General features: G+C 31.5%; 5 protein-coding genes across 7 annotated transcripts; 1 reads left to right on the top strand and 4 right to left on the bottom strand.

Moving 5' to 3' along the window:
• Positions 1–85: 85 nt before the first annotated feature.
• Positions 86–2,197, bottom strand: PSRP5 (plastid-specific 50S ribosomal protein 5). Of its 3 annotated transcripts, none has more exons than XM_088125716.1 (3): positions 2,041–2,197; positions 978–1,372; positions 86–459 (listed from the first exon to the last, which is right to left on the bottom strand). In XM_088125716.1, the coding sequence occupies exons 1-2, from the start codon at positions 2,180–2,182 to the stop codon at positions 1,011–1,013; spliced, it is 504 nt and encodes a 167-aa protein (XP_087981842.1). In that variant the 5' UTR covers positions 2,183–2,197; the 3' UTR covers positions 86–459; positions 978–1,010. The 3 variants fall into 3 exon arrangements, with proteins under 3 accessions (XP_087981842.1, XP_087981821.1, XP_022154476.2); XM_088125695.1 differs by lacking the exon at positions 86–459 and adding an exon at positions 466–601; XM_022298784.2 differs by lacking the exon at positions 86–459 and having other exon boundaries at positions 760–1,372.
• A 1,378-nt stretch (positions 2,198–3,575) lies between these two features.
• Positions 3,576–7,197, bottom strand: EMB2731 (ER membrane protein complex subunit 8/9 homolog). The gene is made up of 5 exons (XM_022298785.2): positions 6,868–7,197; positions 6,552–6,701; positions 6,417–6,476; positions 4,018–4,184; positions 3,576–3,918 (listed from the first exon to the last, which is right to left on the bottom strand). Exons 1-5 carry the CDS (start codon positions 7,072–7,074, stop codon positions 3,888–3,890), a joined length of 615 nt encoding a protein of 204 aa, XP_022154477.1. The 5' UTR covers positions 7,075–7,197; the 3' UTR covers positions 3,576–3,887.
• Positions 7,198–8,983: 1,786 nt separating this feature from the next.
• LOC111021749 (putative E3 ubiquitin-protein ligase RHC1A) lies at positions 8,984–11,326 on the bottom strand. The gene is made up of 2 exons (XM_022298786.2): positions 11,211–11,326; positions 8,984–10,196 (listed from the first exon to the last, which is right to left on the bottom strand). The coding sequence occupies exon 2, from the start codon at positions 10,136–10,138 to the stop codon at positions 9,209–9,211; it is 930 nt and encodes a 309-aa protein (XP_022154478.1). The 5' UTR covers positions 10,139–10,196; positions 11,211–11,326; the 3' UTR covers positions 8,984–9,208.
• Positions 11,327–15,658: 4,332 nt separating this feature from the next.
• On the bottom strand, positions 15,659–18,179 carry LOC111021750 (nascent polypeptide-associated complex subunit alpha-like protein 1). Its single transcript, XM_022298787.2, has 4 exons — positions 18,020–18,179; positions 17,020–17,101; positions 16,302–16,429; positions 15,659–16,217 (listed from the first exon to the last, which is right to left on the bottom strand). Exons 1-4 carry the CDS (start codon positions 18,077–18,079, stop codon positions 15,885–15,887), a joined length of 603 nt encoding a protein of 200 aa, XP_022154479.1. The 5' UTR covers positions 18,080–18,179; the 3' UTR covers positions 15,659–15,884.
• A 2,956-nt stretch (positions 18,180–21,135) lies between these two features.
• Positions 21,136–23,148, top strand: LOC111021792 (nascent polypeptide-associated complex subunit alpha-like protein). Its single transcript, XM_022298855.2, has 4 exons — positions 21,136–21,274; positions 21,791–21,872; positions 22,448–22,575; positions 22,661–23,148. Exons 1-4 carry the CDS (start codon positions 21,215–21,217, stop codon positions 22,991–22,993), a joined length of 603 nt encoding a protein of 200 aa, XP_022154547.1. The 5' UTR covers positions 21,136–21,214; the 3' UTR covers positions 22,994–23,148.
• The last annotated feature ends 2,959 nt before the right edge of the window (positions 23,149–26,107 follow it).

Below are 26,107 nucleotides of genomic sequence, written 5' to 3'. Positions count from 1 at the left end.
TCGTCTCATTGAAACCACTTAAGACTGTTAAACTCGTTATTGCGTTGGCTTTTATGCATATGGCATTCTAATTTGCTACAAAGCATGTAAAAGCATATACTTCCTTCCCTATGGAGAATCAAGAATGCAGAAAACAAAATACACTCACTAGTCCATCTGCATCAAACGCCAAAACAACTCTTTGATTACTCCCAGCTTTCATCTCTATTCGACTAGTCGGTCACACATCGGGCTCAAACACATCCCTCGGCGGGCATTGATCTTGTGCCCCCTCAGCTTATTTTACAAAATATTAGAGACAATCTTTTAATCCTATTAAAAGGAACAAAACAAAATCTTTTTCTGCATCAAAAGCCAGAGCAACTCTTTGTTTACTACTCCCAACTTTCAAAATCTTCTTCTGCATCAAAAGCCATAACAACTCTTTGTTTTACTACTCCCAACTTTCAAAATCTTCTTCTGCATCAAAAGCCATAACAACTCTTTGTTTTACTACTCCCAACTTTCATTTCTGTTCGACCAGTCGATCACACATCGAGACAGACACATCAAGCTCAAACTCGTCCCTCTGTGGGACATTGATCTGGATGTGGCCCTCCAGCTTATTCAAAATAGAAATGAGAGACAAGAATACATATTTTAATCCTATTAAAAGGAAAAAAAATTCTCTTGTGACCCAATTTCCACTGGTCTAATCTCCTAAGAATTTTCGTCTGAGCAGGGTTTTTTAAGCGAGCAATGTATGATGAGAGATGAATGTTTCAACTTTCAAGAGATCAGTGGATCAACTGATAAAGATCTGAATCAAGTATTCAGTTTGTTGAACTGTACAGCTTATCATTCAAATCCACGCACAGATTGCACATTTCATAAGTCACTGAATTCTTTCAGATATATAAAGAAGCAAGTAAATTTTCATGGAAGTATAAAGAAATTAGACAGAATAAATTGGAAGCAATAAGGAGAAGATGGGTCACCTCTAAACCTGCAAGAACTGAAGCTAAAGATCATCAAACATTCTTCAACTTCTTCATCTTTGAAGGAGGCCATCGTCCCTTCTTCCTCAAATGGCGCTTCCGAACAAGCCGCTTCCTCCGCAGCCTAATCTTTTTTGCTAATTTCATCCTCGTCTTCTGCTCCAGTCTCTCCTGGAGCTTTGATTCTAAGGGAAGTTTGTCAACTGGAACATCCTCTTTTTTAGCTTCTGCAGGGGGCTGCGGTTCATTACTGTCAGTCTCTCCCGTACCATCAATCTCAGACGTAGCTTTGACAATCAATGACGCCGTATTTTCAACAAAAGAGACATTTCGAAGTCGAACTCCATTAAAAATTTTTGGCTGAAAACCAACAGGCCTCATAAGCAAAATAGAACCTGAAATTGAAAACCAAAAAAAAGAATATTGAGATTGAGCGTGAGCGTGAGCTACATTAAAAGGAATGAGAGAATCACTAAAACTAAAAGCCTATCAATCATATGCATAAAAGATTAAATATTCTCCAACTTATCAACTTAAACCACTTTACTTGCAATATGAATCAAATTAACATTTGAGCTTAGGGGAAATGTTATGAAGATGTAGAAAAAATAAATGTACTCAAGCCTAGCCCCTTCAGTTTTCAACTGTATTTCATGACACTTGTGGAACTGTAATCCATAGATCAAATTGAGAATGATGAACAAGAAATTAGCAACTCGGAATTTACAACACAAGACGATTATGGAAAAAAAAGTACAAAAAAACATTCAAGCAAGCGAAATCCAGAGCACAGCAACTGAGAAATGTTAAATTGAGAGTCTATATATACACAGATACCAACTGTTTGACAAAATGCCCCACAAACAAATGACTGCGAAGGAAATACTTTCAAGCACATTTAAAGAATCCCTCGAGTTCGTGAAAAGGGAAAACTCTCCATTGGCATTAATACGCAGCACAAAGAGAAATGAAGATACAGAATTAGAAAAAACATTCGTTGGATCCCATTGAACAAGAAGATGGAAAGTAGAATCCGGGAGGGGAAGAGGAAGAGGAGGCTTACTCGGGGCGGCGGAAGTCGTCGGAAAGCATGACGGCGACGGCGACGGCGACGGCGAAAATGGAGAGGAATAGAGAGAGGTGGAGAGAGGATTGGAGCAGAGAAGAAAAGCCATGGGTGTTTCTCTGGTCAGTGAGCCCCTCATTTCCTTTGGATAAGCTCTATATATCAATTTTCTTTTTCTTTTTTTTTTTTTTTGATAAAAAGTAACTTTTTAATTTTACATGTAAATTTAACATTTTAATTTTGTCCGTTTGAATAAGTAATATAACTTTTTTTCTTCAATTTTTTAATACAACAAATATAGGATTGAATTTAAATTTCTGGTATCAAGAGAAGGAACTGATAAAAAAAATAATACTCGAATGAGAATATAATTAATACTTTAATTACAAAAAAATTACAAATGACAAATAAATAAACCATATAAATGAATAAAACTTTTACTTAAACTATGAAAATACTAACCACAAAGTCAAGCAACTACAAAAGCCAGTAAGATATTCAAGCACGGTTAATATTCAGAGATAATTTTTAGAGAAAAAATGCTAAATTGCAAAAAAAATACCGTTAAACTTTACCCCTTTGTTTAAAAAATATTGCTATTATTTCAAAGATACTATTAACTTTTCATAGCTTTCAAAAATATACTTCGACCAAACATAGGTTTTTTAATAAAAAATTAATATGACAAAATCTGAAACGTCTCAATTTTGCCATAGAAGTTGTCTTCCTCCTCCGTTGTCACGAGAGTTTATTTCTTCATTGTTTACTAATTTTTTTCTCTTTTCAAGTTTAATCCAAGAAATTTTCACGTCAATTGTCATGTCAACTTTTTATAATATTTGTTCAAAAACTTTTTTTTTTAAACCTTATAGAAGGTTGAGGCAGTATTGAAAGGACTTTTTTTTGGGTAATTTAATCAGAAAAGATATATAGTAAATTGATTAATTGAAGGTATTGATTTCACTGGGAGTAAAAAGTGAATTTCTTCCTTTCTTTTTATTTTCATTTTCATTTTCCCATAGACCAGAATATTTGATTTAAATAAAACAATATCTTTACAATCATATTATTCAAATATTCTCAATCAACCGTTCATGAAAGTGATTAATCACATCACTTTTAGTTCACGGGATGACGTGAATTCAAATTCCCACCACCATATATTGTACTAAAAAAATATATAATATTGCCTAATATTGTTGTTAAAATTATATTAGAAGAGAATCTAACTAAAAGTTAGTACAATATCAGGAATAAGAGAGAACGAACATGTATTTCATAAGATTTTAAAAGGAATAACATTCTCCAAAAAAAAAAAATTATTTATTTAAACCATCAAATTATATCTTTCATTTTTATACTTCCATTTGGATTAGTTTCAACTACCTTTTTCAAAAATTGCAGTTAAACGCACATTTATATTTTAATTTTAGCTAAAACACAGTTTACGTCCTTTAATTCATTAATCTCAATGCTAATAGATAATACGAGAACCAAGTACAATTATTATAAAAAAAAAAAAAACGAAATCGTTCTCAAACAAAGCGACTTCTCAACTAAAGAATTTCAAATCATGCTAATGTACACATTCAAACAACTCCTTAAATATCCACCCCTGAATTAAAACAATGAAAATTAAGGCTTCACTTTTCAATTCCAAAGCCACAAACTTCTACTCGGTATCTCGAATCAAAGGCGAGTAATCGAGGTCTAACAAAATAAAATTCGACGATTAATAAATTAACAGTAGATCTAACAATATTCTCAAACCATAAAAAGCACAAGGCCTAGTATCCAACTAATCCTTCTAAGAGCAATCAAGCCTTACAATTCTGGCAAAAGATTTACTTGAAGAGTTCCGGGTTCAACCAATCCCTGCAAATTTTCAAAATGTAAAAGAGAAAGGTTAACTTTTTACTCGATCAAGATTGGTGCAAATTGCTAAAAGAAGATAGGTGATATTGAGCGTTGTACTTGCTAATGTCGTCGAGGTGATCGTCAAAGTCCATCACAGCTTGCCATTTTTCGGACGATATGAAATCCAAGAGAACCACATTTGCTGACGGTTCCTTGATCGTTAGCTGGCTGCTTCCATCCGATCCAACCAGCTTCCAATTCTTGGCAGTTTCCCTCGTGTATAGCTGGTTGGTGAGAAAACGAACAAAACGGAATAAGACGAGCATTATGCAACCGTTTCCTCGTGCTTAGGTCTACTATGTTTCAGGGTGAAACTAGCAATATAGAATAGGCCTACGGTTTAAAAGGATTCCTAAATTACATGACTGCAAGTCACGTGGAAATTGGCATAGAGTGGCAGCGTAAAACAGCTAAGATAATGAGATATTGTTCATCAGAAATTACAATCATTTGTAAAAATGCAATCACATCTTTATAATATCTAAATCCTGAAGAAGCGTCATACAACAAAACTTAGCAATTTTAGACCTCAAGTCTAATATTAGATAGCGTAAATAGTGATGCTTGGGTGATAGAAAAGCAAATGGAAAAATGTTAGCAAGCAAAACATTCAAAATCCAAGAGTAAGTATATTCTCACTGTCAACAACACCTAGCATCTACTTTATAATGGTTTGGAGTTTTTTTCTTTCCTTATATCAGCTTGCGTGTACCTCGACTATTGTCACAAGACAACTGCCTACCCTACTACATTTGGTTGTCAAATAACTCGTAGGAACTCATTTCCTCTATTAAGCTTTTTACTATTTACATTGGTCCTTAATGACTACTCGACCAAACCACGATCATGGTTAAGTACAATGTTTGGAGTTAAACTAAAAATTTATACTTTTGACTGGTAAGGCAACATATAATTGTTTTTTCTTAATAATTTCCTTTTTTTATAAGAAATTGAGGACTATATTTATGAAACAAAAAGCATACAAAAAAGAGGGGAAATGAGTACAAAAAAGAGGCTCAATTAGTCAAGATATGTACAAGTTCATAATTACAAAAGAGTTTAGAAAGAGATCACCAAATCGAAACAAAGAGTTTGATAGTCCCAAAAATCCTCGAGATGGGATTAATTCTCTTTGAAGAATCTTGGGTTCTCTTTGAAAGCACCATATAATTGTTACCTCCTCCAATTAACTCTGACCTAAAAAATTAAACATGTACGGAGGGAGAGAAAAAACTGATGGACATATCAAACTCCTCCATAACTTCTCCTAAATACGTCTTGCAAAGGAAAATGAATAAAATTAGAACATCCATGTCTTCCCTAACTGCTTCACAATATAGATGGAATGGATATGTATTGGCTTCCCTTACTGCAATGTAACAATCGGTATTTGCACAATGAACTTCTTCGAGATCTCAAACTTTCAAATCAAGTCCACCTTATTCGGTGCAACACTTGGATCTAGCCTCAAAAACTCATAACAAGATTTACAAGAGAAAACCCATATATCTTTAAGCAACCACTTTCTGATAATTGGTTTGAGGATCAAAAGCCCCAAAAAAGCATGAGATGAAGAAATCCTCTTCACTGCCTCCTCATCACGGAGAGCTTCCTCCTAAAATATAGGTCCTAAGATTCATTGCTTCAATAAAGAAAACTAATCATAAACTGTAGTGGTCTGAGGGGCACAAAAATTCTAATGATGTTTCTCCTAGATCCATTCTCAAATTCCATGTTGAACATCTTATGCTCAATCCTACATCAAAAGCTGGAGCAGCTGAACCTAAAGGAAAATTGGAGATTGCCCTCTATTGCAGTATGCCTCTCTCAAACTCTCATCTCCCCAAAAGAAACCCCACATACTTTATCCATTCTATAGCAGAATAAGTGCAAGCCAAACCAAAGTTCAAGTACACCAAAAAGGGCTCTGGAATTTATGATAAACAGTGCAGAAAGTCAGGAAACAACCTCCAACATTCATTTCCCTATATCACAAATAACATCAGTAGTAGCTAACACTATCTAACATTCAACTCCCGATCATCAGAAGAGAACTGAGAGATTGTCTAGAGACTCGGATAGAGTTGCAATAACGCATTCTCAATGACATTTTCATGTTTTGTCAACTCCAGCAATTGGGAAAGCTATTAGAATGCCTCCCAATGAATAAATGAATTATCAATGATGTAACAAAGCTACTTTACGATGTTCCAGTGTTCGTCAAAAACTGAACAAAGTAGTTGGCCTGAGAGAACATTGAGCCATATCATTATCAACCAACAATATTCAAAAATTTCGTTTTTGCGACATAACATTGTTGATTTTACTGATATTGAAACAAAAGCAAAAAAAAAAAAAAAGGAAAAGATGGTGGAAATTCATTGACGAAATTCAGATGAAGGACACAAATAAAATTTACAAAATCATGATCAGGAATTCTATAGAAACAAACTAACCTCCATTACAGGGCTCCTATCCTTTCTCTTTGGCAAAGCTTCAAGTTTTCTGTGATCTAACTGCGGAGAAGCTTGAATCAAACAAAAGAAATACAATAAAACAACACAGTCAAAATACAATAAGATATCTCTTACCAAAAGAAGAGCAGCATGTGGAAAAAATCTGGAAATATGATCACCAATATTCTTGGCTACACCGCTGACTTCATAGTCATCAAACCGCTCATTGGCATGAAAATATCCCACGATGTTCAATCCCTTGGCCGCCGCATAATATTCTTCTATCTGATTCCAAATCAAGCATACCACGACCTCATAAATCACAGATCTCAAACACGATAGTGAAAAAGCAGCAAATATGGCATCAAATACAATGAATTTCTCACTTGAGCAACCGGTTTACAGAAACCTAAACATAAAATTCCGCTGCAAAATCATTCAAAACGAGTACCAGAAGGAGAGAAATCTCGAGCTGAGGGAGGAGGCCAATGTTGGAGTGGAATAGAGGGACGGAATCAGCAATTTCGACGACATCATTAGGGCCGGAGATGCGACCAAGGAGAACTCCGTTGACGGCGGAGGTCCGGTGCTTTAGGGCATGAAGAACCAGCTTTATGTAGGCATTTTGTGAGATCTCGAACCGTAGATCGCCGCCCATGACTCAGTGAGTTGGTGAATCGCCGGCAGACGGTTTGGGGAGGGGGACGAGGCGGAGTCCACAGCAGAAGAGAAGCCGGCCGGATGGATAGTAGCAGAGAAGTGAGTACAAACAAACAAAAACAAAAATTTTCAGAAAATAAATTAATTATATTAAGTATGAATAAATTACAAATTCAGTCTGGAAACTTCCAGAATTATGTCTAATAAATTTCTAGTAGATTTCTCAACTTTCAATTCTGTATAATAAATTTTATGTTAAAATACTATTTTAGTCTCTATACTTTTACGTAAAATATATTGATTATCATGTGGTGGTGTTGAAGTTGTGATAGAAAAAATAAGATTTAAAATAAAATGAAATGACCAAAATGGTCACTTTTTAAAAGTACAATGACCAAAATGAACATTTTCAAAGTTAAAGACTAAAATGAACCAAATGAGAAAGTACAAGACCAAAATAAACAACTTCAAAATATAATAACTAAAATGAATCAAAGTCAAGAGTATAGGGACTAAACTAACATTTTAACTTAAATTTTAAACCTATTTTTAATATTTCTTAAAATGTCAATTACCATTAAACTAAATTTATATTTATACAATAGTACACATATTTGAAGTTATATTATCCGTTTTCAAACAATCAACCACAAAATAGCAATAAGAATAATATTGAAAATTATCTATTTTAAGGATCAAAATAAGATTTGAATCTAACAAATAATAGATAAATGGAATACTTCTCTTTGATCAGCTATGTAATTTCAGTATCTTTACTTCGAATCATTTTATTAGTAAAATAGATAAAATAGTGGACCCTTATTCTTTCAAACTTCTCACATTTACCTTTAATATACATGGTTACGTGCTCAATTTCGACAACACACGTGGGCAAATCTCCGAGCGCCACAAGGGTTGTGGGCTAAGCCCCCACATGTCCCAAAGAGAGGCAATCCAGCTCGACTACTTTTTCAAGTAGAATTGGGCGAGATATCTATTAACATTCGACAAGAGTACGATCTCGCTTGTAGAAGACTCCTTAAAAGTTAACTAACAACTCTCCACCCAATAGTATGGTCTGGATTTCCTTAAGTACGTCCCCCAAATCGCTCCTCTATAAAATGAGGATTCAAATCATTCTCAAAACTACACAATATCTTAAATTGTACTCTTACTCTCCTCTTAACTCCTTGAAATCGAGTAAACAGACTACTACACATTGTCAATCGACCGCATCAGCTAATCGAATTTCGACACCAACATGTATTAAAAATTCTCAATTAATTTTTACCATAAAATACTCAGTTAAAAAATTTTGTGGGTCATTAAATCGTTTTTTTTATTAACTTATTTGAATGTGTGAACATACCTTTCTGATACTACTTTACACATAAATTCAACTTGCCTACTAGCAATATCTAACCCGTACATCAACGAAAAATAATAAATAAAAAAAAATTGATGACATATCTGAATTGCATGTTCATTTATCTAAATATGTCAAAAATGAATATATTCATTTAGAGACACATGTTGTCACGCTTTTTATTTACCAACGCTTTTTATTTACCAATTTTAGTGCTGGTTTTTTTCCCTTTAAAATGACTTCAATGAGAATTTTGAATTTTCAGTACATTAGAAGTAAATTATTAGAATCTTAAAAAATTGGGTCACTCAGTTCATTCAATTTTTTAAAATGTAGTTATAAATTTATATTAAAGAGGTTTCAATTGATCCCCTTTTTAAATTTTGAATCAAAATACAAAAATGAAAATAATACTTACACTTTTTTTTAATAATAAACCATACATTTCAAAATCGAATCGAACCAAACCAAACCAGTCTGGAGGCCAAGTTTCGACACGAATCAATACCACCAAACAAAAAAACGAAGCACTCCAACAAGAGGCAGTAAAATATTTTCCCCATTTTACACTAATTGATGTGTCATCTTTTCTTGAACTTGGAAAACGAAGGAAACAACAGCAGAAGCAATAAGCAGCTACAATAAGGTCATTTACATGGTAAAAATTTCCACAAAAAAAATATACAACAGCCTGTGTACCTTCTTCAAGGTCTTAGAGACAATCTTGAACCATTTTTTTTACTACAAGCAATCTCCAAACTTGGATTCATGGTGAATTAGTAAATTGCCATCCCGGATACTCCATCTGGTGGTTCATCGGTTCGCTGCTCCCGGCTCCGCCTCCGCCTCCGCTATGGTTGGACCTAGAGTTAGATGACCGAAATGGCCACAGATAAGAAAATGGATTCCGTCTTCCTGGATTAACCCTGGAGCCATTGCTGTTGTTGTTGTAGCTGCTGCTACTTCGGTTTTGACCGTTGGTGCTATGGCCCCCTCCCGCACCCCCGCCTCCGCCACCTATTCCCTGCGGTGGCAGTTCCTGGCGGCAAACAGGGCAAGAGTTGTGCTGAACCAACCATGGAATGATACAATCTGAGTGGTACATGTGATTACACGGCATCTGCCTAGCTTCAGACCCGAGTTCGAATTTGTCTTTGCAAACTGGACAATGCGAGTCTGACCGAAGATGTCGTTGCGTAATCTTAACTGTTGGCATTGCGTCAATTGATGATCTAGATGCTGGTGGAGGGCCACGATTACCATTTACTGAGAGCTGTTCGAATAGCTCCTCCAGTCCAGGGCCTATGAAGTAGTCGCCGCTATCGCCCCGTGTAATACCAATGCCAGGAGCCCCACTAAAGAGGGCTTCTAACCTGCTGTTTCTCAATGGAATTTGACCACCAAATATTAGCAGAGGACCGAATCCCGGGCTACGCTCAAAAACTGACTCCGATCTTCCCCTCATGTCGTTTCTTTCTGCTAACCGTTGTCTCATAAAAGCGGAGAATGCTCCCAGCCCTTGACCGCGATCTTCATCATGATCCAGTCCAAAGAAATCAAATGGGTTGCTAGGCACCATATCATCAAGTTCTTGGATAAATCCTCCATTACAGTTGGGGCAAACTGCATCTCGACCACGAAGATGTACCGACCTTCTGCATCTATAACACCAATGTGTGTTCCGCCCACTCGACATCCTCTCTTCTCCTGCTCTCTATTAAAATATAAAAGTGGAAGCAACCCCAAACTTATCCCTGTAACTCCACAACCACCAAATGTTATCTCAGCCCAATGTCTAACTTTTGAAATTTATACAAAGACTAAATCAACTTCACTGAGTAGATACCACACGAAAAAGCATTAAAAAGATTTCAGACGTGTTTGTTAGAATGGTGGGAAACATACCAAAGAAATTGAGAGGAAGTAGGCGTGATTTTTAAAAACAGAAATTAGAAACGAAATCAAATTATTATCAAACGGGACCTTAAGTTTTATCCACCCCACAGAAAGATAGCAGCAATAGAACTGGGACATGAAAAACCTTCTCAACAAAGTTCAATGACACAAGACAACAAATATACTAACACATATATAGGACGATAAGTCATGCATTTCTATGAATACTTCAATCTCGAGTTTTAGATCTTATTACAGAATCAGGAGATCAAGCAAACCATCGAGGCAAAGGAACGAAACAATAACAGTACTTAAAGAGTTCCCGCTGCAAAAGTCATAACTTAACTTAATATTTCCATTCCAAATAGGTAACAGAAATCAACTTAATATTTTCATTCACGTTCAAGGTATTAATTTCACCGAAGCTTATAGTTAAATATAACAAAATTGAAAGACTTATTGAACCAAGTTCACAGCAAGAAATGAAAATTTTCAACCAAAAAAAGAAAGTGAAAAAAAAAACTAAAGTGGAAACTAAATTCCACACTTCCACCAACAACTGTCACAACCCAACTTAACATTTTCATTCCAAATAAGCCACAGAAATCAACTGACCCAAAAAAAGATCCAAAAACCTCCAATTCCTCTCAAATTCCCCAAAACCTCCACACTACCAAGACTAAAAACAACTAAAAGTAAAACCCCACAACTTAAAAGGGAAAAAAGAGGAAGAAAAAGGGGTCTAAATCAAAAATTCAGAAAGGGAAACCGTATGAAGCAGAGGCAAGACTGTATTGAGTGCTAAAACTGGGGAATTGAATTGCAGAAAGGAAGGAAAAAGGGAACCCTAGAAAATAAGTTTCAGAAATTACCTAAGCTTTAAGAGAAAAGTGGATCCGCCCAATTTCTCGCACTGCAAAAACAGAGAAGAGAGAGAGAGAGGAGATGGGTTAACCCAAACTTGGGCTACGAGTTCAGACAAGGGATGGATGTGACTTTTTATTTCTATTTTTTTATTTTTATTATTTAAAGTTATTATTTTTTAATTGTTTGTTTACTTTAGTTCCTAAATTTTTTCCAATTTAGTTTTTATGGTATTTTAAATTCTTTTATACTATAGAGTGAGTTGTCATAGAAGAAGAATTTTGCTATTAGAGAGATTAAACTTTCTAATGGTTTTACATTTTTTTTTTCAGAAATTTGGATTTTTCTTCCTTTGTATTTTTAAGGTATGAACTCTGAATTTTCGAGGCTGTGTTTAATAGGTATTTAAATTTTAAAAAGTATCTAAAATTTTTAATTTTGTGTTTAATAAGTCAATAAAATACTCGACATTTTTTAAAAACTTTTACATACCTATTAAACACAAAATTTAATTTTATGTCTAACAATACACTAGCCTTTTAAATTTGTGTTTAATAGATATGTGAATTTTATAAAATGTCTAAAAGGTCCTATTAGACACAACTTATTAGACATTTTTAGAGCTCTAGGTTTCTGACACAAAATTTTAGAAAATGCAAATAGCTAAACTTGTAATTTAACTTTCTTTAAAAAAAGGTTATTATTATTTTTTTAATTCAACATGTGAGGATGGGTATTCGAATTTACAACTTGTTTGATTGAAGATAGATGTCTTAATTAGTTGAGTTAGGCTCAGATTTGCGTTTAAATATTATTTTTGGTCACTATACTTTCATTTTGGTTTATTTTGCCTCTTTACTTCCAAAACATCTCGTATCACATTTTCAACAGTACACTATACTTAATAAATTTTTTGAAATGTATACTAAAGGGTTTTCGCTATGTATAAAATTTGTGTTAAAATTTTGCAAACAGGGATCTAAACTGTCACTCTTGAAAAGTAGAAGAACCAAAACAGGCGTTTAAAAGTATATAGACTAAAATAAACAAAAGTTGAAAGTACAATAACTAAAAAAATATTTTTAAACTACTGAGACTAAAACAAACCAAAGTTAGTATAGAGATTAAAATAGTATTCAAACGATATAGATTTCTTTCACCCTAGTTTCAATTTTTATAGCAAATGCCAAAAAATGAACAGCAGTATTTGACACTTATTTGACCATGAGTCTGAATTTTCTCAATCTTCCTTGATTGTCCTAAAAAATGATACCAAATAGGTCCTCGTAATTTGTTTTTTGAGTTTGAAATATGAAATTGAGAAATAATATGAGAAAATGGCATTATAAAGAATCCAAATTAGAGGTGAAGAGAAGATATGGGGTTGTAATAATTCAAGGGATTCAAAGCATATGGCCTCTAATAATTTCATCTCTTCTCTCGTCTTTTATGCCATCTCTATCATGTTTGTGCCAAGGGAATAGTGGACCATGTACCATTCTCCATTGTTTTCTCCTTTTCTTTCTATATTTGAAAAACCATGCGATTAAATATTATTTTGATCTCTCTGCTTTCGATTTTGGTTTAATTTCGAAAGGTCTATTTTGATCTATATACTTGTGACTCACGTTGATTTTAGTCTCTATATTTTTTAAGTGTTCATATTGGTCCATATGTAGTTTTAAAAGGGCGATCATTTTGGTCCATTCGATTTATTCCTTTTTATCTCATTTTTTCAATCACAATTACAATATGGCATTTCAATCAATACATTTTTTGAAATGTTGTTATAAATTTGTACTAAATGATTTTCGCTGTGTATAGAATTTGTGTCAAAATTTTTCAAACAACGATCAAAATGTAACAAAGTTAAAAGCGTAACTATTAAGATGGACAATTTGAAAGTATGGAGATCAAATAAACTAAAGCTAAAAAGTAAAAAATGTCTGTTTTTAATATTTAAATGATGTAAAATTATCACTTTACTCTAGAAAGTTGTAACTTCATTAGTAATCAAGCTCCAATTTTAATTTTATTTTTACTCGTAATTAGATCCTTATTAATGAAATATGGAAGAAATTAATTAAAAGAAATTACGTCATTTGTTCTAGTCAAATTGACATGTATACTTGATATATCATTCGCATGGAAATTGAAAAAATATTTAAAACATATTTCATAGTTAAAAGATAAACTAACAAAGTTTGAGTATGAAAAGAATTATTTTGCAATAAAATTTTTAACATTTAGAATCATAGGCCATAACAAAGAAGGTAAAAAAAAAAAAAGAGGTCATTTCTTGTTTTCATTAATGATTTAAGTAATCCTCACTGAATTTGAAATTTATAAAAAGTTGAGAGACTAAATTAGAAAAATTTAAACTTTACCGACCAAATCAATAATAGGGGTAAATTTAAGGGACCAAAATCACAAATTAATATCATCGATATCTTTTTCTAGTGATAATTTATGTTAAATTATCGTTCTTACTCTCAATTCACCACCTCCCTTTGTCACATCTAAAAATTAGTGACGTATACAAAACAGTTAAAGACTCTTGTAATTATTGGGATGTTTTGTGAGATTTTAATCAAATTAGGAAGAAAATAATAAAAGATTTAAAACCATAAAAATTAAATTAAAAATTATAAGGACTAAAATGGTAATTTATTTACTCATTTTAGTATTTTTGTTGGATGTTTATTTCCTTGAAATGTATGTATGAATCCTTGGTCACATCAAACAGTTTGGCAGCTCTCCCATATGTGACCTTTCATTGCTTAGTTCAACTAGCATTTACTTAATTTTAGACATTAATATGAATATTTTTGTTTATTTTCTTAGAATAATATTTAAAAGAAATGGAACTTAAGCATTTTAAGCCCATTTAAACTTGTGAACGCTACTCATGCCTTCTTTTTTTTTTTAAGCTTAGTTTACTTCATTTTATATACTTTTTATAACCGTTAGGGCGAAATCAAAGTCTGTCGCTTGGATCACTCGCTTGAGAACGTGTGTCTGGGTCTCAATTTGGGCATGCTTGAGGATGAGGTGGGACAGACACAGCCATTCGACTAGCCTAATAAAAGCCTTGTTCGACACCGACCTATAAACACGAATGTAATCGGTGTAAAATCTACTGAATGTCAGGTACAAAGCACTGGCATGACATGGTAACGTTTCCTAAAGCTCCCCTATAAAATCTTTGTTCAACACCAGTTCAGATTAAGTTCTAACTTAAGCTTCAGATTGTACATGGTCGAACATCATACCAGTGCAAGATTTTGTTTGTTGGTTATCATTAGATGATTGGACGTCCACCTCAAGTGAGTAGCCAACCCTCATCAACAATAAACATTTTTGAAATTTGATCATTTCTTTATATTAAAAGAAAACAAATTTTTTTATTATTTTTTTATTTTTGAGGACTAAACTATAATTCTATTTAAGGGTTTGTTAGACCAATTTTGAGGACTAAAGATGCAAAACAAGTCATAGAAACTAAAATTGAAAACGTTCCTTAACATTTTCTTTTTCCTTTTCTTCCTTTTCTTCGACATTGAAGTGACACCATGTTTCAATTTTTTTTGAAAGCTATGTTTTTTGTGAATAATTTATATATTCTATTCTTATTTTCAACTAATGAAGCATCATTCATTCTTAGAGAAGGGTTTAAGCTTATTAAAGAAGATAAAAGGGATGATATAAATTTAATTATAAATTTAAGTCTTGGGTTTGTTATAAATTTAGTTGATCCTTTTCCTAGATGAACTTTAGATGCAAACAAGCAATAAAGAGAATGAAAATTGAAGCGATTCATTATAAATTTAGTTTATCTCATATTTGATGAATTTAGATCAACGTTTTAAATGTCGATGTCGATGGAAATATCGATGATATGTGGATGTCAGTTGATATTTCTGTAAAAATTACAAAAATTAAAAAATTTTAAAAAATATTTAAATTAACAAATAAACTTTTTCCTATTTCTAGACTAGTTAAAAATAATTATTATTAATATTATATATGTATTAATGACATTATGTTAATATTTTCTGTATTTTTCGATTTTCTTGTACGATAAAAATATCGATTTACTGTCGACGTTGAACCCATAAAAACATAGATATGTAAGATAGAAATGTCGAATATTTAAAACCATGATTTAGATGCATAACAACCCATAAAAAAGCAAAATTGAAGCATTAGATTTTTTATAAATAACTATTATGTATAGCATTATTGTCTCCTATGTTAACTAGAAAATTCAAAACTACAACTTTTTAGCCAAAAAAAAATGCCTACAGTAACTTAATAAGCTATGCCCGAACATAGGCATTCAAACTTAAAAGCTATGCTTGAATATAACGTACAAACTCATTAACTCTTGATTCTTGATAAATAGAGTTATATTCAAATAAATATTATAGCCCGTTGAATTATATTCATATTCAAATGGACGAATAGTATCTATATTGTTAATAATGAGAAACCCAGGAAAGAAATAGCAAATTGTAGCTAATAAACATGGCAGGGTAAATATAAAAACTAATAGATAACGGAAGTTTACAGAACATTCAAATCTCTCAACTCCCAATTGCAGGTGAAAACATGTGAAAATTAGGCAAAAAAGATTCCAACAGTCCATATAAAAAAACACATCCTCTTGATAGCAACTCTTACTAATTTGTAAGTTCCATTATAGCAGACACAATATCGCCATCGGCTGCTTTGAGGGCTTTCACGGCCCTCGGTCTTGATACCCCAGCTTGAGTCATCACCAGTTCGATATCCTTGGGCTCAACCCCGGTCTCGTCGACTTCTTCGTCATCTTGAGCCACCGCTGATGGTTCGGGCTTTGATGTCAAGTTGCTCAAATTCGGTGCCTTGAACTGCTCTGCAGCCTGGGACTGCAGTTGGGAGCTCAAATCTTCGATCTTTGCTTCCCCGAAGATGATGTAGGTATCGGAAGTAGGACTCTTGAAAACATCTGGTTTCGAGATGACAAAGAGGATCTGCAGAGAAAATTCCCACAGTTATCAGATGTATATGGAATGAATCAATTTAGAAAGTCAATCTGGGAGGTTGACGAAACCAACATTCTTGCTCTTCTTGACTGTGACACGGCTCACACCGGGGATTGGCTTCATTCCGAGTTTCAGCATTGCTTTGCGACTCTTTTTTTCGCTTCTGCTTTGCTTCGACCTGCCACTGGCCTCTCCATGTCCTGCCACCAAAAATTCCAGACTCAAAACATTTTCCAATCAAATACAGCATGCGCAAGAAAGAAAGTTTAAGACATCATTATTAGATACTAAATGGACATCAATCCATCTGTTTTCCCTTAATAAAATTGATTATTCGTGTTTTTGTCAAGTGTCAACACATCCCAATCACATTTAATGGAGAAGTATGATTGCATATCTTCTCCTGCATATGGAGAATGGATAAGCAAATAGTATGAGAAATCAATGCCACAAGAAGTTCAGTGATTCGTCAAAGGAAATTTGCTGGAAGAAGTTAGTATCTCAACCATTCCAATTATTCAAAAGTTCCCAAATATTGTAGCAAACTTAATCATATGATTCACGGACCACCAACTCTAGCAAAAAAAAGAGAAATTCTCCAGATCAAGTTTTCAGAGAATTCTTCAGTAACTGCAAACTATAATTTATTGGACACTGAATGAAGGCAGCAAGATAAGAAGATAAAATGTTATTTGACAGAATATGGAGAAGTCTTAACAACTAGACTCAATGTAAAGGAAAAAATTGGAAAATTGGAGTTAATATAGAGATCTTTCAAATATGCACTTGCCTTCAACATCATCATCATCTTTGTCATCATCTTCATCCTCGTCGTCGTCATCATCCTCATCCTCAATTACGGGTTCATCAGACTGCAAGATCGTTCACAATAAAGTTGGTAAATTTTATTGAAAATATAGGTACAAAAGGAAAAGAAATGTGAGCAAGCTTCATCATTTTGTATCTTAGATTCTTAGAAAATGAACATTGTACGTCGATATCTAAATATTGCACAATCTACAATGTAATGCCCCGAACCGCTTCTTCTGTTTCTCAATTGATGATACTATTTTAGTATTTTCCATCATAAACACAATCATATGAATCTAAAATGTGGACATTACAACCAAATACATTCGAAGTGGATTCACACAACTACTTAAGCTACAAAAAAACAAAACCAAGATGGATTCAGCTTGTTAAAATGTCAACTACTACCTATCAAGCTGCAAGATTGTTTAAAAAATATCAGTACAAAATTTAGGAAAAAAATATTTTTATGGGTTAGGTATAACAGAAGCAAGAAAGTGAGAGAACTGCATTATTTTCATTGCAGTGAAAACTTGTACTACATCCGAATGTTGCAGAATCCTCCAAAGCAATAATGTTAAATCCTCGACCACTCATTTTGTTTCTTAACTGATAAACCTATTTTTTCTTCATAAATCCAAGCAAATAGACTAACTCCATCACCAAAATCAAATCCCTCCAAGGCAATTACTGCAAGTATTGGAAATTAGGAAATGTAAAAAAAAAAAAAAAAGAACTTCACAATCGATAAAAAGAATTGCCCAAGTCACACACTGAGTTCAAAATCTAGAAAAGACCCATCATTGAATCGCAGCTAATGTAAAACTAAAATAAAACCACTACAAACTAACACTTCAGGAAAGGAAAAAGAAAAAACAATCTCAAATGAATTCCTCCTTAAAAATCAACAGCGAAGAAGAAAAAAGAGCAGAGTTCGGTTCTAGCCAATCAAAGACATGCCAGAGAGAGAGAGAGAGTACATTAATCTTTTGCTCCTCGAGCTGAGCGGCGAGAAGCTCTTCCTGAGTTTGAGCAGTCATGGCGTTAAGGATAAGTAAAAGATCAGCGAGACGAAGAGCAAACGAACACAGAAAGTTTCAGACGACAGAAGAAACCCTAAAATTTCAATTGGCTGCGGCTATTTATATGAGCTCATTCGGGTTCGGGTCCAGGTAAGAATTTTGGGTATTGAGTAATAATTAGATTAAAATTAGTATTAGTTATATTATTATTTTTTAGTCAATTAAAATTAGTATTATTTTAACATTAAATAATTGCTTAATTATTTATCTACTAAAATCACTATATTTTTTAAATGTTAATTTGGATTGCTTTCAACTTTTATTTGAATCAATATAAACATTTTAAAATAGAGACGTAAGAATACAAAATCAAAATAATATTTCAATCCTTTTATCAATAAAATCAAATATCAAAAATTCAAATTTAAACGGAGTCAATTTAATTATAAGAGCAAAATTAACAAATGAAAACTCTTGGAGGGCTAAAATACAAGAAGTGACCCTTTGCGAAGTTTAACAAAATTATATGAACCAAATTGAAACTTTTAAAGTTAAAGACACCAAAAAAAACCTAAGCTCAAAGTATAGAGATGAATTTCAAACTTGTAAAATTTTGGTTTTCTACTTTCACGTTTTGTTTATTTTAGTTCCTCTATTTTTAAAATGTTCATTTTTGTTTATATACTTTCAATTTCATTTCGTTTTAGCTCGTGTATTTTTAAAATGTTTGTTTTTGTTTTTATTTTTTAAAAAACGAGCATTTTGGTCATGAATATTATAATTTTAATAATAAATTTTAATTCTTATGCTTTTCTAAACTGACTTTTATATCACACTTATCAAAATTAGTTCTATAAACTAGAAATGATAACTCATAATAATATTTCTTAAATATGAATAAGAACAAAAAAATTGAAGATCCAAAACATAAATTTGACAATCATATGAACTAAAATTAAAAGTCTGAACAAAATTTATATTTTACTTGTTAATGGTGTATTGTAACTCAAAACTCATCCCTTAAGTTTAAATCAAAAATTAATTAAAAAAAGAAAATAGAAAAAGAAAGATCAATGACGTAAATGAAAGCAAAAACTTAATTTTATTTATCTACAACTTTTTATACAAGTAATGTTTTTTAAGAATATCAGAGATTTAGTATATATATATTTCGAGAGTGGGAATTTTATGCATTTTTTAAAAGAGGGATAAAGTAACAATTAAATTATAACTTTCGTCCATTTTATATACACCAAGTTTAAAAGAGTTAGATTTTAATGAGTTCAGGTATGAAAAGAGAAAATTAGTTTGAATTTAAATGTGGAGCAAAATTTTAAAATAATTAGAGATTCAACAAATTTTTAAAAATAAATACTAAATTTCAATGGATCCAAGTAAAGATAAAATATATATTTGAATTTTAAAAGTGTAACAAAAGTTTAAAATAGTTGGAGATTATGCGGAATATTGCTGTTTGATATGAACCAAGATGTTTTAACCTTGCCTCCATGGTCAATTATTCGTCCAAGGTTGTGGCATTAAATTATTATTTCAAGATATTTATTTTAAACGAATTATGTCACTTTAATTGGAGATAGTATAGTCTTTTAGTTTTCTTTTGGGATTAGGGATCTTATGAACAAAACGATCGATCAGTTTTTCTTTTCAAAATGAATTTTGGTATTTAGCGTGCTGACTTAGAGTTCATCATTGTATAATTATTGATTTAAGCTGCAAACTCATAAAATTCAAGTTAGGTTTGATGAGGCTTATTGTTCAATGTTCAACCTTGAATAGTGAATTAGTTTTCTATACTTTTTAGATGCCCTTTGCTTTTCCAAACATTTTTACGAATTCGTTTTTTTTAATATAGAAGTGCGTTTTTTTGGAATTACCATTAAAAAATTATAATAGATTATTCATTGCTATAGTTGGATGTGAAAGACATCTATGATTCATTACTATTTACTATTCATTTATTCTTTAAATTATATTATACTCATAAGGTAGATATCTAAAATTTAAAATTATTATATTAGGAATAAAAAAATTATATATATATATATATATATATATATAATATGTTATTTTTAAAAAAGGAATCGTTTATTGATTCGTAACGTAATAAACAAACTTAATAAAAAAATGTCTTATTTTAGTGGATCAACTTGTAGGCTGTCTTTTATGTTTGATATGAAACTAAAATAGTGTTTTTTGTGTAATTATTACTTCTTGCTATATAACCATAAATTTTTGTAATGTACATTAAATGATAATAATAAAGAAAATTTTCCGATTCTATATTATCATAAAAATTTTCTTAAACTAAATAATTGTGTTCATTAATAGTTTCAGTGGGTCATCTTATTTGAACAATTCCAACTTCTTGAGTTGATCAACGAAGTAATCCATCATCTAATCTTTATTGAAATTGTATCAATTTGAATTTAGGGGTTTTAGGTATTGACAATTAGAGGTCCTCTTTTGGTGGAACGATTTTTATCTAATTCTCTTCGATTTTACATCATTATTGAAGTTGAATATTGCAATAAACCAATTTTTTTTCCCTCGCGAAGGAAACCAATGTCTATTTATCGACTCTTATGCAAACTTTTTTTTTAATTTATTTTATAATAGTCATCAGAGCACGACCGTGATAGATTTTCTGAAATGTAATCATATTTTTATATTAAATAATTTATCTCGTGTATAGAATTTGTGTTAAATTTTGTAAATAATGATAAAAAAAATGTCACTTTTTAAAAATATAACAACGAAAATCAATATTTTAAAAGTACAAAGACTAAAACAATAAACAAAAATTGAAAGCAATCAAAATGAACATTTAAAAGTATAGGGACCAAAATAGTAGCTATGTCAATTACGGTTGAAGTAGGTTGGTTTTGACATTTAATCAATTATTTACCTATTGATATGTAAAATAATACTAATTTTAATTGACTAAAATAATAAATAATAATAATACTAATTTTAATCTAATTTGTTACTCAATACCCGAACCCGAACCCGAACCCGAGTGTGCTCCTATAAATAGCCGCAGCCAATTGGATTTTTAGGGTTTCTTCTGTCGTCTGAAAGTTTCTGTGTTCTTTTGCTCTTCGTCTCGCTGATCTTTTACTTATCCTCAACGCCATGACTGCTCAAACTCAGGAAGAGCTTCTCGCCGCTCAGCTCGAGGAGCAAAAGATTAATGTACTCTCTCTCTCTGTCATGTCTTTGATTGGCTAGAACCGAACTCTGCTCTTTTTCTTCTTCGCTGTTGATTTTTAAGGAGGAATTCATTTGAGATTGTTTTTTCTTTTTCCTTTTCTGAAGTTTTAGTTTGGAGTGGTTTTATTTTAGTTTTAAATTATATGCGATGCAATGATGGGTTTTTTCTCTTTCGAGATTTTGAACTCAGTCTGTGACTTGGGCAATTCTTCTCATCGATTGTGAAGTACTTTTATTTTTTATATTTCATAATTTCCAATACTTGAAGTAATTCTCTTGGAGGAGATTTGATTTCGGTGACACAATTCGTCTATTTGCTTGGATTTATGATGAAAAATAGTATCATCAATTGAGAAACAGAAGAAGAGGTTCAGGGTTTTACGTTGTAGATTGTGCAGTATTTAGATGCAGGCATTCAATGTTCATTTTCTAAGAATCCAAGATAAAAAAAATGATGAAGTTTGCTCAATACCAACTCTATTGTGAATGATCTTGCAGTCTGATGAACCCGTAGTTGAGGATGACGACGACGACGATGACGAGGATGAAGATGATGACAAAGATGAAGATGATGTTGAAGGCAAGTGCATATTTCAAAGATCTCTATATTAACACCAATTTTCTAAATTTTCCTTTACATTGAGTCTAGTTGTTAAGTCTTTTCCATATTCTGTCAAATAAAATTTTATCTTCTTATCTTGCTGCCTTCATTCAGTGTCCAATAAGTTATAGTTTGCAGTTACTGAAGAATCCTCTGAAAACTTGATCCGGAGAATTTCCCTTTTGCTAGAGTCCTTGAATCATTTGGTTTAATTTGCTACAATATTTGGGAACCTTCGAATAATTTGAATGGTTGATATACTAACTTCTTCCATCAAATTTCATTCGATGAATGACTAAACTTCTTCTGGCATTGATTTCTCATACTATTTGCTTATTCATTCTCCATATGCAGGAGAAGATATGTAATCATACCTTGTCATTAAATGTGATTGGGATGTGTTGACACTTGACAAAAACAAGAATAATCAATTTTATTAAGGGAAAACAGATGAATTGATGTCCATTTAGTATCTAATGATGTCTTAAACTTTCTTTCTTGCGCATGCTGTATTTGATTGGAAAATGTTGTGAGTCTGGAGTTTTTGGTGGCAGGGCATGGAGAGGCCAGTGGCAGGTCGAAGCAAAGCAGAAGCGAAAAAAAGAGTCGCAAAGCAATGCTTAAGCTCGGAATGAAGCCAATCCCCGGTGTGAGCCGTGTCACAGTCAAGAAGAGCAAGAATGTTGGTTTCCTCAACCTCCCAGATCTGATTTTCTAGATTGATTCATCCCATATGCATCTGATAACGATGGGATTTTTCTCTGCAGATCCTCTTTGTTATCTCGAAACCAGATGTTTTCAAGAGTCCTACTTCAGACACCTACATTATTTTCGGGGAAGCAAAGATTGAAGATTTGAGCTCCCAACTACAGTCGCAGGCTGCAGAGCAGTTCAAGGCACCTAATTTGAGCAACTTGACATCGAAGCCCGAACCATCAGCCGTGGCTCAAGATGACGAAGAAGTTGACGAGACCGGGGTTGAGCCCAAGGATATCGAACTGGTGATGACTCAAGCTGGGGTATCGAGACCGAGGGCCGTGAAAGCCCTCAAAGCAGCTGATGGCGATATTGTGTCTGCTATAATGGAACTTACAAATTAGTAAGAGTTGGTATCATCAAGAGGATGTGTTTTTTTTTATATGGACTGTTGGAATCTTTTTTTTTTCCTTCTTTTCCCATGTTTTCACCTGCAATTTGGGAGTTGAGAGATTTGAATGTTTTGTAAACTTCCTTTATCTAATAGTTTTTATATTTACACTGTGCTGTTTATTAGTCACAATTTACTATTTTCTTTCCTGTGTAACCCATTATCAACACTTGAGCATTACTCTAGTCAAAATAAGTTTGAAAATCAATCTAACATGTACTAAAAAAACAAAGTATATTTGAGCATAGTTTACTATGGATGAAATTCATTGAAAACAAGTTCAAATTATAAAATAAAATTTGTAATTCAACCTTAAAATATTATACATATAAATAAAAATATTATTTTGTGATAGTAAATAAAATTAAAGTAATGCACCATTGGTGGATGTGATTGATAACTATATTACTTTTTATTTTATTGTTTTTGAAAATTATGCTGGTTTGGTCACAATTTATTTAAAAAGTTGTCATCTTTTTTTAGGATGCATTTGTTGTCTTTTTTAATTTTCATTCATGTTGTTGATTTTTTAAAATTAATTTTAGATTTAAACTTAAGAGATGGGTTTTGAGTTAAAATATAGAGTAATTGTAATGGGTAGCAAAAATATTTGATGTATTTCAAAAAATGTCATCAACTTTTCAAAATTTCAAATATAGCAAAATATTTGAATTTTTATTCTCGGAATTTTTATTATTCCAATTTCACCCTTATGATATCTAATATATGTCTGATGTATATCTATATCTGATATACATCCAATTTATATCTGATATACATATGATGTATATCATACATCAAATCTATATCTGATATACATCCGATGTAGTAAATTTGTATATGATATACATCCAATCTATATCGAATGTACATCCGAGGTAACTCTGATATACTTCCGATATACATTCGATGTACCCCTAATATACGGTATTAGTTGTACCCATAATATACATTATCAGATATATCACTGATATACATCAAATGTACGTATTATACATATAATATATATATCTGATGTATTTCTAGTGTATGATATACTAAATATATTTCCAACTGATATACTAAATATATTTGCAACTAATATACTAAATATAAGGTATATCAAATGTTTAATTTTTAGTGGTATATCAGATGTTTAAATTCTAGTTTACCATTTCAATTTGTTGATTAATATACTAATATTATCAATAATGTTGATTACTATATCACTACTATTTATTCAATATTAATATTAATTAGATACTAAATATAAGGAATATCAACGGTTTAAATTTATAAAGTATATCGAAATTTTAACTTGTCTTTTTGGACGTGCATGGTCCACGTAAACCTTTTATATTTCAAAAATAAAAATAAAAAATTTTGCATCATTGTTTTCATCTGAAAAAAATATTGGATATAATAGTATTATACCAACACACATGTATCATAGTTATATTAGTAGATATAATAGTTATATCAGAGGTATATAAGTGGTAAATTAGAAGCATATTAAGTATATATCACATATATATCAGTGTTATATTAATGTTAAATTATATCAGTAGATACCATAGTTATATAAGTGGTATATCATTTGTATATCAATGATAAATTAGATCCATTGCATATATATGTGTTGTATCAGCGTGGTAAATCAATGGTTATTATACGTATATCAGTGGTAAGACATGTTAGAAGTTGAGTAGATATCATGGTTATACCAGAAGTAAATCAATTGTATATCATTATTATATCAGAGATATATACAGTGTTAGATATATTACAGATATATTAAAGGGTGAATTTGTAATTTTATAATTGAACCTCCGTTTTTTCTGAAAAAAAATGCTATATTTGAAAAAACTAAATGTGGTTGCTATTTTGCTTATTTTACTAAATTATTTTGCCATATTTGCAAGTGTCCCTAAAATATATCATTAACGAAAACGTTTTTTTACTGTTCATATTTTTATAGATTAACTTAAAATCGATATGAATATTATAAAAAAAAACAATACTTGATTCGTACTCTCTAGCTTAGAAATTAAAATATATGAATTAAAATGAAATAAAATTGAAAGTATATAAACCAAAATGACGTTTTAAAAATAACGAGAACAAAATAAACAAAACATGAAAATACAGAACCAAAATTAAAATTTTATCTTTTTATCAATCAAATCAAATATAAAAAATCCAAATTGACAATGGAGCCAATTTAATTACAGCAGCAAAATTGACCCATTAATATGGCTGTTGACAATTCCAAAGGCGAGATGAAAACTCTTGTACGCATCTTCTCTCCAATCCCAAATCTTTATCTCTTATACATTTTATTTTGTTTTTTCTATTTTCAGATATTAAAGTTGACTATTTCCATCCATGCACTTCTTTACTTGGTATATATTTTCAAAAAATAATTCTATAATCAAAGTTAAAAAAAAAAAAAACACTACAAAAAGCAAGCGTTTGATCATCATATTATTTTTAATTTTTAATTTTTGAAAATTACTTCACTTTTGTCTTTCTTTATTTGGTTATATACTATTGAAAATCGCTTTCAAACCTAAGTCAATATTGAAAATTAAAAAGAAAAGGTTGCTTTCAAAACCTTGTTTTTGTTTTTCGAATTCGACTGAAAATTCAAATGTATACAAAGAAGGTATGAACATACTAAAGAAAAAAAAATGGTGAGAAAACAAGTATAATTTTTGAAAGTAAAAAAGTTGCCAAACAAGGTGTTTGAGATTTTTGTTTCTTAAATTTAACTATGACTTCAAATTGATCTTCAAAGAAATTGCGAGCAAATAAGCATAATTTTGTAAAAACAAAAAATAAAAAACGACATAGTTATCAATCACGTCTAGTGACGGTGCATTACTTTAATTTTATTTACCATCACAAAATAATATTTTTATTTATATGTCAATATTTCAAGGTCACATTATCAATTTTATTTTATAATTTGAGCTTATTTTTAATTTTCTCCTTATAATTTTACAAGTTTGAATTTCATATCTCTATGAGCTTAGTTTTCTGTCAATCTCTATAATTTTAAAAATTTCAATTTAGTCCATGTAATTTT

The sequence above is a fragment of the Momordica charantia genome, assembly GCF_013281855.1.
Source record: "Momordica charantia cultivar OHB3-1 chromosome 1 unlocalized genomic scaffold, Mcharantia_2.0 BLBB01000001.1, whole genome shotgun sequence".
Classification (NCBI taxonomy): domain Eukaryota; kingdom Viridiplantae; phylum Streptophyta; class Magnoliopsida; order Cucurbitales; family Cucurbitaceae; genus Momordica; species Momordica charantia.
The sequence above is the reverse complement of the archived record's forward strand: the minus strand, read 5'-3'. Positions and strand labels throughout refer to the sequence as shown.